This window comes from Lathyrus oleraceus, chromosome 4, assembly GCF_024323335.1.
Source record: "Lathyrus oleraceus cultivar Zhongwan6 chromosome 4, CAAS_Psat_ZW6_1.0, whole genome shotgun sequence".
NCBI lineage: Eukaryota > Viridiplantae > Streptophyta > Magnoliopsida > Fabales > Fabaceae > Lathyrus > Lathyrus oleraceus.
In genome coordinates this window covers 271,531,505-271,547,030 of record NC_066582.1, presented here as the reverse complement: position 1 = coordinate 271,547,030, position 15,526 = coordinate 271,531,505, and the positions used below count along the sequence as shown (strand labels likewise).

Below are 15,526 nucleotides of genomic sequence, written 5' to 3'. Positions count from 1 at the left end.
TAAAATTGAAAGTCAGCTTAATTGAATTTGTGGTAACAAACATATGGTAACAAACAAAATATATTCACTGTAACTAACTGACCGAGATATAGTATCAAATCTATATCTTTAGCCTATATAGAAGGAAATTTAAATATATGATAAGATTCTACCATTATTTAGTTTTAAATTTTAAATCTCCAAGAACACTATAAATACACACTTGATAAACACTTGAAACCACAACACTTCATCGATACAGCAACACCTTATTTGAGAAAGAAAAGAAAAGAAATCAATGTCTATGGAGACGGAAGCTCAATGCATGATGGAAAAGAAAGCTTTGGCTATTGAGAAGATCAATGCATATATGCAAAAACTGAATTCTTTAGAAAAGAAATTCGATCCATTGTCTCATTTTACTTTGCATTGTGTGTTATCTCAAATTTCTCCACAATTTTATACCAAAGATGAGTTAACACAAATAGAGAAAATCAATCAAACCTCATGTCAACAAAGGAAAGTGAAAAAAGTACAAGTTAATAGCAAAAAAAGGTATCGTCCAGACAATGAAGATATCATCTCTGATGGGGAAAGAATAGTGAAATCAAAGCCCGCAATTAGGAGGAAACCAATCATTCGTAAGGAAAAAACTCCTCTATCACCACCACCAGAATTGCCTAATCATGTTAATAACATGATCTCAGTGTTGAATGGTAATGATATTAAATATATCATGTGTAAGACATTGTTTATGTCTGATCTCAGCTATAACAACAATCGTCTTTCAATGCCAATTACACAAATTAGATCTGATTTTCTCACAGAAATAGAAAAGACAATCTTAGAAACAAGGGATCAAGAAGGAAAGCCGGTCGGTTTAAAAGTGATTGTGTTAGATCCTTATTTTAACGAATTCCCATTATCTTTGAAGAAGTGGAATATGAGCACTACTAGTGTTTACAATCTTGTTCAGGATTGGTCACCTGTATTATTGGAGAATAATTTTAAAGAGAATCAAAAACTTGATATTTGGTCATTTAGGGTCAACGATAACTTGTACTTTTTACTCGACACTAAGATGCAAGAAATTGAAAAAAGTGGAGAAAAGTCGAAGAATTCAATTGATATCAAAAATGAAAGATCGAAGAAATCAAAGGACGAGAATTGTGAACTTCAACCAGAAAGAGTTTGAGTGAAGATCTTTTGTTTAAGACTTTTGATACTTGTTTCTATTAGTTTTTATTTTCTATAATATCAAATTCTTGAAATATGATATAGGAACTTTAAACCATTATAGTTAGATTAAATTTTTTTTGAAAATTTTATTCTTTTAATATCATTAATAATAATTTTGTTATGATAGGTCTATATTTTTGTTTATAATTTAAATATAAATTAATTTATTTTTCTTTTTAATTTTGGAACAACACTTTAAATTTTTCTGTCAAAGAAGTAAAGTAGGGGTTTAAAAACAATCATAATTGTATAATGAAAAATAATATTAAACATCACTAAATATACATAAATAACTTTAATCTTACTTTTTACAATAAATATTTCAAATTTCATCCGGTTTTATTAAGCATTAAAATCTCAACAAGAATTACATATTACTTTTATCTTATCTAATAAATATTCAATTTAATTTTAGACTAACATGTAATTTTTTTAATACTTAAATAATGTCTAATTTATTTTAACATGCTTTGTTTTAATAATTTAATTCTTTTGTCAAATATTAAATTTTTATTATTGTGCAGACGTGTTACTTAAACATTGACCGTTTAAAATTAACAAACCAATTTTTATATGTAGCATAAAAACATCTTAAACAACCAAGCGTGGATTTTTTATATTCAATAAAATATTTTTAATTTTTTAAATTTATTATAGTTTTAATTAAATTTGAGAATCATTATGAAATTTATAAATAAAATATTGTAATTTTAAATTGGTTCTGTTTATTTAATAAAATACCTCAATTAACAACATATCTTCTTTTAATTATATATGCTAAATATTTCACTTAATTATTCTTAGAAAATATTTCATTTAATTATTAATCACTTTTAGTATAACTAATTATTGTTTAATATAATTTTAACATTTTTTTCAATTAATTTTATTTTATTGAAAAATTGTTACTCATATATTGTGTATTATGCACATGTAGTCCTAACACATTAACATTTTTTTTAGTTGAAAACTTTAATATAGTCAAATTACCTAAAGACTTTTATAAATATTTCAATAAACTATCTGTATAATTTAATTTTGACCATGTCCACATAAAAAAATGATTTAGTTTTTAATTGTCACTAGTTACTCTCTTTTCTTTTGAAAAAGTAAAAAATAATAGTTTTATAAATAAATAAGCAATGAGAAACTAACAAAGCAATACGCGTGCCAAAATTAAAAATAAAAAATGGATTTAAAGAGGTTAAATTACAAAAATAGAATACAAATGTCGATTAAATTATAGTATATTCGAAATACTAAAACCTATGTCCTGGTTAAGAATGACAATAATATTAGAGAGACATTAGAAAAGGGCAAGGAGTAACTAAAAGGAACACAATTAAAGATAGAAAACTTGTTAGAAACAAAGAAAAAGAGACTTTGTAGGATGTTAATGATCGTGATCCACATATTACTAATGTGGCTAAAACACCTACATTGGAAAACAAGTTTGATGCACTACTTGATTTGGTGGTCGAAGGAGATGAAGAATTTGATGACAACTCTCTTAGAAATTATTTTGTAGATGCCACACAAATCATAAATGATAACAGTGAATCTATTGAAAATTCCATTGTTAGTAATCAAATTTTTCTTCACGACTCTTACACAAATTTAGCATGAAATAATGATGGAGAGGAGGACTTCTTGCTTGATATTACCTCTCACCTTATGCCTGATAATACTCCTAGCTTTAGTTTGGTAAAAATAAGAAATAGGAAAAAAAAGTTGAAATCTATAAGTTTTTATGAAACCAGGTCAAAGGTTGGTTCATCCAAACATTTGAAATGATTTATCTTTTTTTTTTTTAACTCAATGGATCTTTCCAACATCCCAACAAAATTGATCCTTAAAAGAATTATCCTTAGCAATAAGTCTGCTTTCTTTTGATATCGGGTCCTTAATAGAACAAATGCATTACCTAACCTTTGGTGCTTATGCAAATTTCCATATCTCTTGTGGTCATCTTTATTAGTGATCAACATGTTTCCTTCACATCTTTTATGGGTGATAAAAAAATTGGCATTACTTCAATATATGCTTCCACTAGCTATATTGTTACAAGAAGTTTATGCTTGGATCTTTCGAATCTCATTGGAAACTAGTCATTACCTTGCTACTTTATTAGAGACTTCAATGTCATTCTTGTTGCTCATGAACATAAAAGCTCTTGTGCTCATATTACATTTCCTATGGAGGATTTCCAAGACTAGACCAACACTAATGAGCTCTTACATTTTCCTAATGTTAGGGATAATTTGGTCTAGTGGATGACTTGGTGGAGCCAACACTCAAAAAAGGCTTGACACGTGTGTCGCGTCGCGAAAAATACCCGAGCGCATCGCACAATTGAAATACAAACAGAGTCTCCATCAAACTTTATTTATTTCAAAAGGAAACGGAAATTATCGATAAAAACCACAAAAAAAGAAGGGAAAAAAAAAGAAATGGTCGTCGAACCAAGAGCAGGTTCGGGATTCGGTTATGCAATAGGAAGGTATTAACACCTATCACATTTGTTGTACTCAACGGGATCCATTTAGTTAGTTATGAGAATGAGTGTTAGTGTGTTATCAGATTATGGTCTTCTTCTTATTGAACGAGAAAAAGAAGGAAAAAAGTTTTTGGATTTTTTATTAATGTGTCTGACAAGATTTCAAAAAAATTCTCCTATGTATCCCCAGGTGCGATGGAGAACTCAAAGTTACACAGTTCTTTGTAAAAAAGAACTATTTGTTAGGTGCTTTTAAATATTGATGTTTTAGACATATCAAGTGGTTAAACCTTTGTTTGCTACTCGCTCTTGGAGGCTGAAGCCTTTGTTTGTTTCATGTCGAAATGGATAAAGCATACGCGTTTTTGAAAAGGTTTTCGAATTCGCGCAATGGCGAAAAGTAAGTTTGATTGGTTGGACTTCTTTTATATATATATTTGATCTTTACGGAATATGAGTAAACATTTGAGTATAGGTGTGCACCAAACGCACGTTTACTCGATATTCACATGGATGTGCTTCCAATTGTCCCTTTAGTCCAAGTTTGATTAGTGTGTTTTAGGTTGAAAGACTAATAGTCGTTTTGAGCAATGTGTGCTCCGATATCTCGACTATAAACGGGTTTAAAGAGATGTGCATCTCTCGACCCTTTGTCTTTCAATTTTATTAAGAAAATATTTTAATCGCTTCGAGTAAGCGGAAAAGAAAAGAAAAACTAGATGTTGATCGAGGGTTTATTCACGCTAGTCGAAAATGATTTGTAAAATGGTCTAAAATTATTTGAATAAGTGGTAAAAGATGATTGAAGAATAAATGGAAGGTGAGAATCGTAACACAAGGTTGCGAATTGCATCACGAAGGGTGCAGAAATTCTAATCGTGATGACACAAACTCTAGCACAAGGTGTAACTTAACGCCACAAAATAAAATCAAATCGAATATGTACAACACATGCAACAAGACAGAAGGATACAAGTGCATACAAAATAATTACAACAAGCATTCAATGTAATTTAATCGAAAGAGTAGAGAAAAGCGAAACGTCCACAGATCAAAATCATGACACGAGGACATGAATTGATGTCGCGTAACGCAAAGACGTGCAATGCAAAGATGCTAAAAGTAGGATTCAAATTCGATTTAAATGTAATGAAGTTAGAACATTGTATCTGAACACAAATTGAATTGAAAATTTCTAACGCACAATGCGCTCATCACGAATAAAATTGAAACGTAACGAAATATAACATCATGAAAGAAAGAGTCCCGTGTCGAAGTGCAATTTGGTAAAAAAACAAAAATGTGGATTGCCGTTATGCTAAACCATCGAAAGCGCATACGAAATTGAATTAAAGTGTGTCGACAACCTAACTTGAAAATGTCACACGTAAACCAATGAAAAATCAGGCAAATTGCTGACACTCAACACGCTCATCGCAATCGAATCGAAAACTACATAAAATATGAATTGTAACGTAACGCAACTAAATGTGCAAAATGTAACGCTGAACACAACCAAAAATAAACTGCATATGCGTCGTCATGTTATATCAATATATCGAACGAAAAATTCGGCATCATAATGACACATAAATGATGTAAAATCAGCGGATTTTATCTAATTTACACAACGCAACGAAACAAAGTAAAACAGCAGCCACAACCACGTATATATCTTATATTTATAGAATATTATAGTATTCCAAAAACAATAAAATTAGTACATAACTCCAAAGAACCGGTATGCATAATGCAACGTCCTAACAGAATACACAAAGTTCACACGCATAAAATCAACATATATACAATGTGAAAAAAGAAAGGAAACTTAAAACAACTCAAAATGCAACGAGGTTTTCGAAACGAAAAGTTACCGAATGCGTAATCGTTGTTGTTGCGTATTTGGCTTGTTAGCAATGTTGTTTCTGCTTATTGTGTCACTCAGTTGCTGTAACATTTGTTTGCAAGTGAGTGTCGAGCGAGCTTGATGAGTTGAGCTTGATGGTGTTAGACTATGGAACGGATCTAGAAGGGGGGGTTGAATAGATCCCAATTAAAAACTTGAGTCGGCGCTACCAATTTAAAAGAAAATTGGTTTTAAAAATTGTTTTAAGTGCGGAAGCGGCCGAGGAAAATTTTAGTCTAAAACGAACCGTTATTGGAAAACCGGATATGCGTTAAGCTAATGGATAAGAGATAAAGTGAAATACAAATCACTACACTAATTGCACAATCAATGATATGATTCACTTACTAGCAAGCCTAGTTCCAATGAACCAAAATACCAAATTAAACTGAATGCAAACTTAAGACAACTTTGGCTTAAGCAAATTTACAAACACTTGGTGTGCATAAACACTCCAAGTGATATTTGAGTTGAGTACGTAATTCAATTTAATCTAGTACAATATATTATTGTACTTAGTATTCAAACAGCAGTTTTAATCTCTTACTCAACTTATATCAACGTTTGGTAAAAAATTGCTTAAACTAAAATCACTTAAATTTTAAGCTGAAAAACTGATTATGCAGAAAATTAAAGAAGACGCAGATTTGATGAGGCAGTTCCCCCGCCGTCCTCGCTTCGGGGTACGTCTGCCCTCAATTCTAAAAATAGAATTGAGATGATTAATTAGATATCACCTGTGAGATTTAATCGTTTATACAAGGATTGCAAAGTATGTAAACAACAAAACTTCCAATGTGTTGAATGATACTTCTTATCCTTGCTCCTTGATTCAAGATGAATCAAGACCTTTGATCGTTGATGCTGGACCTCCGATTCCAGCCACTCGTTGAGGAACCTTCCGTTCTTCAACCCCTTGGCCCGGCTGATCACGAACACAAACGAATCAAACCCGAATCCTTCACAACACAAACACCGAATCCGCTACTAAACTGATGAAGACGTTCTCTTATCAGTCACCTTCGCTCAGCTGAATGTTAATGAAGCAATTCGTCCAAAAACCCCCAAACACAAACCGGTATTGGAGGATAAAACCCTAATGGTTTTATTCAAGAAAGAACCAGCCACAGACTTCAACTCGAACCCGATTCTCCAATCGGAGCTTCGAACCTTATCACCTTCAATCTATCACGAATCACATCAAAAGTTATTGTGTGCAGTTGATGTATTGTGAGCTGTTGAAGATGAAGATGATGAATCTTGGACACCTTTTTCACTCTTTCTTGTTTCCTTGAACACTTGAATACAAATTGACAAATGTTAGTTAATAGAAGTGTTTTGACTTCTATATATAGTAACTGACAAAACCAATCAAACATAACAGAATTTCAAACAGTTGAAATAACTCAGAAAACTGAGTTTACGCGCGAGCGGTCGACCATAGGTCGGCGTGCGCTGAGCCGTGAGTGATGCGCCGACCCCTATGGTCGACCCATTGTTCCATGCGCTGACCCAGGATAGCATCATTATGCTAAGCGCTGACTTCTGGTCGACTCAAGGGAATTTTGCGCTGACCCGTGAGGTATGCGCCGACCCTTATGGTCGACGCAAAGCAGCATGCGCTGACCAATCTTCAGTTTAGCTGAGCTTCGCGCTGACCCGTGAGCTTTGAGCTGACCCCTATGGTCGACTCAAGGCCTTCAAATCTGCATAAAAACTGTGTTTTGTGATTTTCATGCATTTCGTCATGATCACACTTTGTCCACACATGTTTTTAATAATTATAATAGATTTAGACAAACGTAGAAAAGGATATGATGGGTAATGTGTTGCATTTGTTTGTAGACGTGCATGATGGTCTTTTGTTATCATCGAAACTTGCGATCGTATGTTGTCTGACTCTTTGTCTTTACAGATGGGTGGTACATCAGTGGCACTGGGTTAATGGAGGAATGAGGGAGTGTGAACTGAGTTGAACGGAGGCGGTAGTGGCCGGCGAAATAGAGCACGGCAGTCAGAGTTTGTTGGGTGAGGTTGGAGGAAATGAAAAAGGGGAAGTGGTTTTCGATGGAAAGAAGAGGAGATTTTTCTGAGAGAATGGAGAGGGATTACCGAGATAGAGAGAGAGATAGAGAGAGAGTGAGAGAGAGAGAGAGGAGAGAGAGAGAGATGAGGGGGAATGTGAGGAGTTCCTTCAAGGCCTTGTTTGGCCTTTTCTATTTGAGAAAAATTTGTTTATCTTCTATCTCTTTTCGTTTTTTTCGTTTTTTTTTATGAGATAGAGTTTGGGTATAAGATGCATTTTGGCGCTAGCTGCCAAATGTTGTGAGTGAGCGTACACATTTTTTCTTTTTCACTTTTCTTTCCTTTTTTAAAATTATTTTTATTCCTTGAATTTTTATTGGATGAGGGAGATGGATATGGATAGTGATTCAAGTGAAATGTATGTATTGATTGGTAACCCTTGATCATTTTGATCCAATGGCCAATGAGAAAGCACAAAATAGTAAGCAAATTAGGATTTTCACAATTAAAATGCAAATGGCAAAAAAACCTTGGATATTTTTTGATCAAAAATGAATTTAAATGAATCAAATCAATTTTTTTAATAAAAATAAATAAAAATCAAATGATTATTTATTTGTTCTTATTTATTTGTTCTTATTTATTTTTTCTTGATACTTTGATAAATAAAAAAAATAAAAGAAATTAAAATTAATAAAAACCGGAGGCATTAAAATGCGCAAAAAAATAAAATGAATGCATTAAAATGATCTACGTGAAATAAGCTTTTGGAAAACAGACAGATAAAAATCATATTTTGCAATAAAAATGTCCGGTTGAAAAGAACCTGGCTGACCAAAATAGGAACACAAATGACATCGAAAAATTTAAACGAGAACGCCAAAGTGAACTACGCAAATTTTAGATTAATAAAAATGATAGTTGGGTATGATTTATTGATCGAGGGAAAATTTTGGGGTATGTTAAGATGCACCTGCAATATAGACTGGATTTCTTTATGAACGCAAACCTCTTGTCATACCTTAGCAAAAATCATCTCTCATCATTTTCCTTTGAAGCTTGAATTTAGCATTATAATTGTCTCCTTCTATTGCAATTCAAGTTTTTGCAAATGTGGTCCACACACCCTCTTTATATTGAAGTCATCAAGAATTGCTAAAATGTGAATGTTTTTGGATGTACCATGTTTGTGTTCGCTGAAAAACATAGGAAGCTTATGCATGTTCTTAGGACTTGGAACAAAGACTCTTTTATGAATGTGCACCAAAACGTTATTGATGATAAAGGAAGTTTATCAAATTCAGCAACAACAAAAAAAGATTCTGGATATGGGTTTTATAAGTGCTTAATGCTCATGAAAGAGCTTCCCTTACAAATTTGAAAGAATGTTTGCATCTTGAGAGTATGTTTTGGCATGAGAAGGCTAAATTGAATTTGAATCTATATGGTCATAGAAACACCAAGTTCTTCCATAGGATAGCTATTGGATTATACATCCTTTACTCATACTGGTATAATGTATTTCTGTTAGCTTAGGTGGCAGGCTTAGATTGGTTACTACTTGTGTATATATAGCACCATTGTATCTTCTTCTCATATCAATCAATGTAACAGTATTTTTCATACTTCTTCTTCTTCTTCATTACATTCTGCTGCACACTTTATGTGCATTCTTCAGTCTTTCTGTATGGGATCCTCCATCATCAACATGGTATCAGAGCATACAATGCTTTGGTAGCCATTGCTTTCCTTTTTTTTTTGTTTTCTTGTTGTTCGCGATTTCCTTTTTTTCTCCGTTCTTGATTTAGCTTCAATGGAAAACCAGAGCTATGCCGGTTTTTCAACCAATTCTGCAAACCCTTACTACCTTCATCCAAATGAAAATCCAGCTCTTGTTCTTGTTACTCCGCTACTCAACGATAAGAACTATCACGTTTGGGAGCGTTCTATGCAAATCGCCCTAATCTCCAAAAACAAGGACAAGTTCATTGATGGATCCCTAACCAAACCTCCAGTTTCAGATCCATTGTACGCGCCATGGATTAGATGCAATACAATGGCTCTTGCGTGGATTCAGCGTTCAATCTCCGAATCGATTGCCAAATCGGTTTTATGGATTGATAGTGCCGCAGGAGTTTGGAAGAATCTGCAGATTCGGTTTTCACATGGCGATATCTTCCGCATTTCAGACATTCAAGAGGATCTCTATAAGTTTCGTCAAGGTACTCTCGATGTATCTAACTATTTCACTCAGCTTAAGGTCATGTGGGATGAGTTGGAGAACTATCGACCGATACCGTTCTGTTCTTGCGCTATTCAGTGTTCTTGTGGTGCCATAGCTTCCATCAAGAAATACAGAGAGCAAGATTACGTTATACGGTTTCTGAAAGGATTATCTGAAAAATTTATGCATTCCAAATCACAAATAATGATGATGAATCCCCTTCCTGATATCAATTACGCATTCTCACTTGTTATACAACAAGAAAGAGAGATGCATAGCTCCATCAATGGTGATACTCCTACTGCTAGCACTGTTGAGGAAACAGTTGCCTTACAAGTCCAGACTACTGAAGGAAACTATGATGCCAAACAGGGTAACACTAATTACAAAGGCAAGAATCAGGGTTATCACGGCTCCAAAGGTACCAACAGGATCTGCACTCACTGTGGAAGAACTAATCACACAGTGGAGACGTGTTTTCAAAAGCATGGCTATCCTCCAGGTTTTAAGAACAAAGGCAAGATTCCGGCTGAAGGAGAATTGCGATCCAAAACGCAACGGAAATTAAAATTTTCTCCTTTAGAGATCCTTACAAATGGTCATGATCAGTGATAGAATATTTACCTCTTATGACGATTGAAACCTTTGGTTCAGATCTCTTGTGACGATGAAAACCTTTGATGCAGATCCACAGAGTGATCACGAACGTTGAACGATGACAACGTCTCTACTCAGTCCACACGAACGGATTCCTTCAATCTCAGTGCTAGCTGGTACGAGTGAAGGCTTTGAGTGTGTGTGTGTGTGTGAGAAGAGAGAGAGAGAGAGAGAGAGAGAAAACAAAAATAATGCAACCGCACTGAATGCTTCTGCACAAGGGTTCTATTTATAGAACCTCTTGTATGGGCTTCAAGCTAAAAGCCCACTTAAGTGTATTTTGGCCCATATCTTATAATATGCCCAAAATCACTTAAGCACATGGTACCTTACCATATTTCGTATTCTACTTAAGTACACCGTACCTTACGATGTTCCATAACTCACTTAAGGGCACCTTACCTTACGGTATTCCTTAGTTACTCTATCTCTCATCAATCCGTCCTTTGTGTGTGACCCTGTAGGTTTTCGCGACGTTGGCAATTATATTAAATCACACATTTAACATAATAAACAGTGAGCGGTATCTAGCAACACATCACTGCTACCCAAGACACGAAAATGTCATGTGATCTGACAATTCCTTCTGTGATAATACTTATGTGTATAATTACCCTTTTGCCCTTATGTCTATATTGAACACAAGGTATAGACCGTGTCATCCTTGTCCAGTTCAATATTGGGCCCATACACATTTATCCTATTACGCAGGATGGGCAAATTCCATCTAGGACACTCATGTCCCTCAGCATGCTTTGTGGAGTACCCATCAACTGTCTTTATGGTTATCCAGTTACGGACAACGTTGGATCAGCAATAAAGCACTCGACTCTACATCTAGGATCCATAGTGGTTTCAGGTCGAAGAGTGGCATACACTATTATCACCATGAGAATAACTTATGACACTTTGCATAACTTTCTATATAATATTCTCATAGAGGGTCAATCCGGTATAAATATTACTCCTAATATTCATACCTATGTTTAAGACTTGATAACTCTTTATCCATGATCCATGAGATGTGATCATCAGTCTACAAACATAATAGTCTTAATGCTTTAATGTTATCCCACTTCACACTAAATCTCGACTACGGATACTTTAAGAATAGTGTCCTTATGTTTAATGTGTTCTCATGATTAAGTCACACTTAATACATTAAACGGACTATCTATTCCAGGGACTTTATTAATCAACCATAATAAAGAAAATGCCTTTTATTATTAATAAATAATTCGACACAAGTACCAAAAAGTATTGGCCTCTAGGGCTTACACCAACACCGGCAGCTGCCACGGCTAACAGTGCTACAGAAGCTTCTCCTCAGGGTTCAACACCTTCTGCTTTTGGTTTTACTCAGGAGCAGTACAACAATATTTTGGCTTTACTCCAACAATCCAAACTTAATTTCATAGTCAACTCTGTCTCCACATCCCCTTTTGTTATGAATTCTCATGCATCCAACATGAATGGCAAGAACTCTAATCTCTAGATCTTAGATACAGGTGCTACTGATCACTTTACTTTCAATTTTGATTCTTTTACTCAATACAAAAACATAGTCCCTATTCCTGTTAGTCTGCCTAATGGCTCCCAAGTTGTAGCATCCATTTCTGGTACTATTGCTATTTCTCCATCCTTAACTCTACATAATGTTCTTTATATTCCAAGTTTTCATGTCAATCTCATCTCTATTGCTAAATTGATAGATAGCAATAAATGCCTAGTTCAATTCACTGCTAACAACTGTCATATTATGCAGACTCATTCTAAGGTTCTGATTGGTATAGCTAGCCTGCAAAGAGGACTATATGTCCTTGACTCCACAGCTCATCAATCCACAAATCCTTCTATTGCTTTAAATTCTTGTACTCTTTGGCACTTAAGATTAGGCCATCTATCCAATACAGGTTTACAAGTTATTTCTAAAAAATTTCCTTTCATTCCTTGTAATAAAGATGTTGTTCCTTGTGACTCTTGTCACTTTTCTAAACAAAGAAAGTTATCTTTTCCTAATAGCACTTCATGTTCTTCTGCTCCTTTTGATATTTTGCATGCTGATTTGTGGGGACCTTTCTCCACTGTTTCTACCTTAGGGCATAAATACTTTCTCACTCTTGTTGATGATTACAGTAGGCACACATGGGTTATTTTCCTCAAAACCAAAGACCAAACCAGAAAAAGCCTTATCCAATTCATAGCATACATTAAAACCCAATTCCATACCACACTCAAATGCCTAAGATCTGACAATGGGACTGAGTTCATAGCTCTTGCAGATTTCCTTTTATCCCAAGGAATTATTCATCAAAGGACTTGTGTTGAAACACCCCAACAAAATGGAGTGGTGGAAAGAAAACACCAGCACATACTCAATGTTGCTAGGTCCTTACATTTCCATTCAAACATCCCTTTAAACTTGTGGAACTTCCACATCCAACATGTTGTCCACATAATCAACAGACTATCCTCACCCCTGCTCAAATCAAAATGTCCTTATGAAATTCTATTCAGTCAACCTCCCTCCATTATCCATCTTAAGGTCTTTGGATGTTTGTGCTATGCCACCACACTCCAAGCTCACAGAGCAAAATTTGACTCTAGAGCTAGAAAATGTATTTTCCTTGGTTATAGAGATGGTACAAAAGGCTACATTTTATATGACCTCCATAACCATAATATTTTTGTCTCAAGGAATGTTGTCTTCTATGAAAACACAGTTCCCTTTAAGCATAACTCTGCTCATTCTGATAATAGTCTTGCAGATCCCTCACCAAGCCAAAACTTAGATGACCTGCCTTTTCCCATACCTCAAACTCAATCCAGTACTGATCTGTCTTTATCTTCTTATGTGTCCACATCCACTAATGACTGTGCCAACTCCCCTCCTGATTTCAACCACCATAGTCCTGGTTCACTGACCTCTCTCCCTAATAATCTTCCTACTCATACTGATTCTCCAGAACCTAGTACTCACTCTGAGCATACATTAGAACCTAACACTCTTTTATCCAATGATTCTTCCTCTACTGGTTTAATTCCCCAATCCTCTGCAGATAACAATTTTGTTCCCTTAAGACAGTCTTCTAGGTCATCTCACCCTCCCCAATATCTAAAGGATTATCATTGTTACTCCTCTCTCTCAAAACCTCATTCCCATGTCCTTTATCCTTTATCTTCTGTGCTTACATATAACAATTGCTCTCCTGCATATAAACATTTTTGTTTCTCTATTTCCTCTAACACTGAACCTAAAACATATAATCAAGCCATTAAGAGTGATTGTTAGAAACAAGCCATGGATATTGAACTACAGGCTCTTGCAGAAAACCAAACATGGGAGGTTGTTGAACTTCATCCAGGAAAAGTTCCCATAGGCTGCAGGTGGGTATACAAAATCAAATATAAGGCTGATGGTTCTATTGAGAGGTATAAAGCTAGGCTGGTAGCTAAGGGATACACTCAAATGGAAGGTGTAGATTACTTTGACACCTTTTCTCCTGTAGCCAAGATCACCACAGTAAGAGTTTTGTTGTCTGTTGTGCAATAAAGGGCTGGCGTATGGAACAGTTGGATGTTAATAATGCCTTCCTTCATGGTGACTTACATGAAGAGGTATATATGACACTCCCTCCTGGTCTCACTTCAGCTGTTCCATCTCAGGTATGCAAATTACAAAAGTCTCTATATGGTCTCAAACAGGCCAGTAGACAGTGGTACTCAAAACTATCGACCTTCTTAATCTCTCTGAGGTATACTCAATCACAGGCTGATCATTCTCTCTATGTTAAATCTACCAAGGATACTTTCACTTCCATCCTTGTCTATGTCGATGATATTGTGTTAACCGACAATTCTTTACATGAGATTCATCATGTTAAACACATACTTGATGATAAGTTCAGGATTAAAGACCTTGGCCAGCTCAGGTTCTTTTTGGGTTTTGAGATTGCTAGATCTTCAAAAGGTATTTTCATGAACCAGAGAAAATACACTCTTGAGCTTTTGGAAGATACAGGTTTTCTGGCAGCCAAGCCTTCTTCTATTCCCTTTGATCCCAATCTCAAGCTTTCTCCTACTGATGGTGAACTTTTGCCTGATCCTACCTCCTACAGACGGTTGATTGGCAGGTTAATCTATCTCACCAACACTAGGCCTGATATATCTTTTGCAGTGCAGCACTTGAGTCAATTTGTATCTAAGCCCCTTGTTCCACATTATCAGGCTGCAACCAAAATTCTAAGGTTTTTGAAGAGCTCTCCAGCCAAAGGTATATTTCTTTCAGCTTCTAGTCCTCTCAAACTGTGTGCCTTTGCTGATTCTGACTGGGTTAGATGTCCTACCACAAGAAAATCCATCACTGGATTTTGTGTTGTTCTTGGTAATTCCTTGTTATGCTGGAAGTCTAAGAAGCAGAATACTGTGTCCAGATCCTCCACAGAAGCTGAATACAGAGCCTTAACTTCTCTCACTTGTGAGATTCAATGGCTGCAATTTCTCTTTAATGACCTAATGGTACAGCTTTCACAGCCAGCATCTGTATATTGTGATAGAAAATCTGCCATTTACCTTGCGCATAACCCTATATTCCACGAAAGAAGTAAACACATTGAGCTCGATTGCCATGTGATTCGAGAGAAAATCGTTTCCAGGCTCATCCACTTGCTTCCTGTTTCCACCAATGACCAGCTAGCAGATGTTTTCACAAAGCCTTTGCATTCTCCTGCTTTTTCCTCTATCCTTTACAAGTTAGGACTCTGCACTATCCACAATCCAACTTGAGGGGGCATATTGGATTATACATCCTTTATTCATACTGGTATAATGTATTTCTGTTAGCTTACGTATTTCTGTTAGCTTAGGTTGCAGGCTTAGATTGGTTACTACTTGTGTATATATAGCACCATTGTATCTTCTTCTCATATCAATCAATGTAACAGTATTTTTCATACTTCTTCTTCTTCTTCTTTACATTCTGCTGCATACTTTATGTGCA

The 15,526-nt window shown here is 35.1% G+C and overlaps 2 protein-coding genes across 2 annotated transcripts; both read left to right on the top strand.

The window, feature by feature from the left end:
- The first annotated feature begins 277 nt into the window (after nucleotides 1-277).
- On the top strand, nucleotides 278-1,174 carry LOC127137036 (B3 domain-containing protein At2g24670-like). Its single transcript, XM_051063532.1, has one exon. The coding sequence runs from the start codon at nucleotides 278-280 to the stop codon at nucleotides 1,172-1,174; it is 897 nt and encodes a 298-aa protein (XP_050919489.1).
- A 12,654-nt stretch (nucleotides 1,175-13,828) lies between these two features.
- LOC127137035 (uncharacterized mitochondrial protein AtMg00810-like) lies at nucleotides 13,829-15,312 on the top strand. Its single transcript, XM_051063531.1, has 3 exons — nucleotides 13,829-13,975; nucleotides 14,083-14,193; nucleotides 14,299-15,312. The coding sequence occupies exons 1-3, from the start codon at nucleotides 13,829-13,831 to the stop codon at nucleotides 15,310-15,312; spliced, it is 1,272 nt and encodes a 423-aa protein (XP_050919488.1).
- Nucleotides 15,313-15,526: the final 214 nt, after the last annotated feature.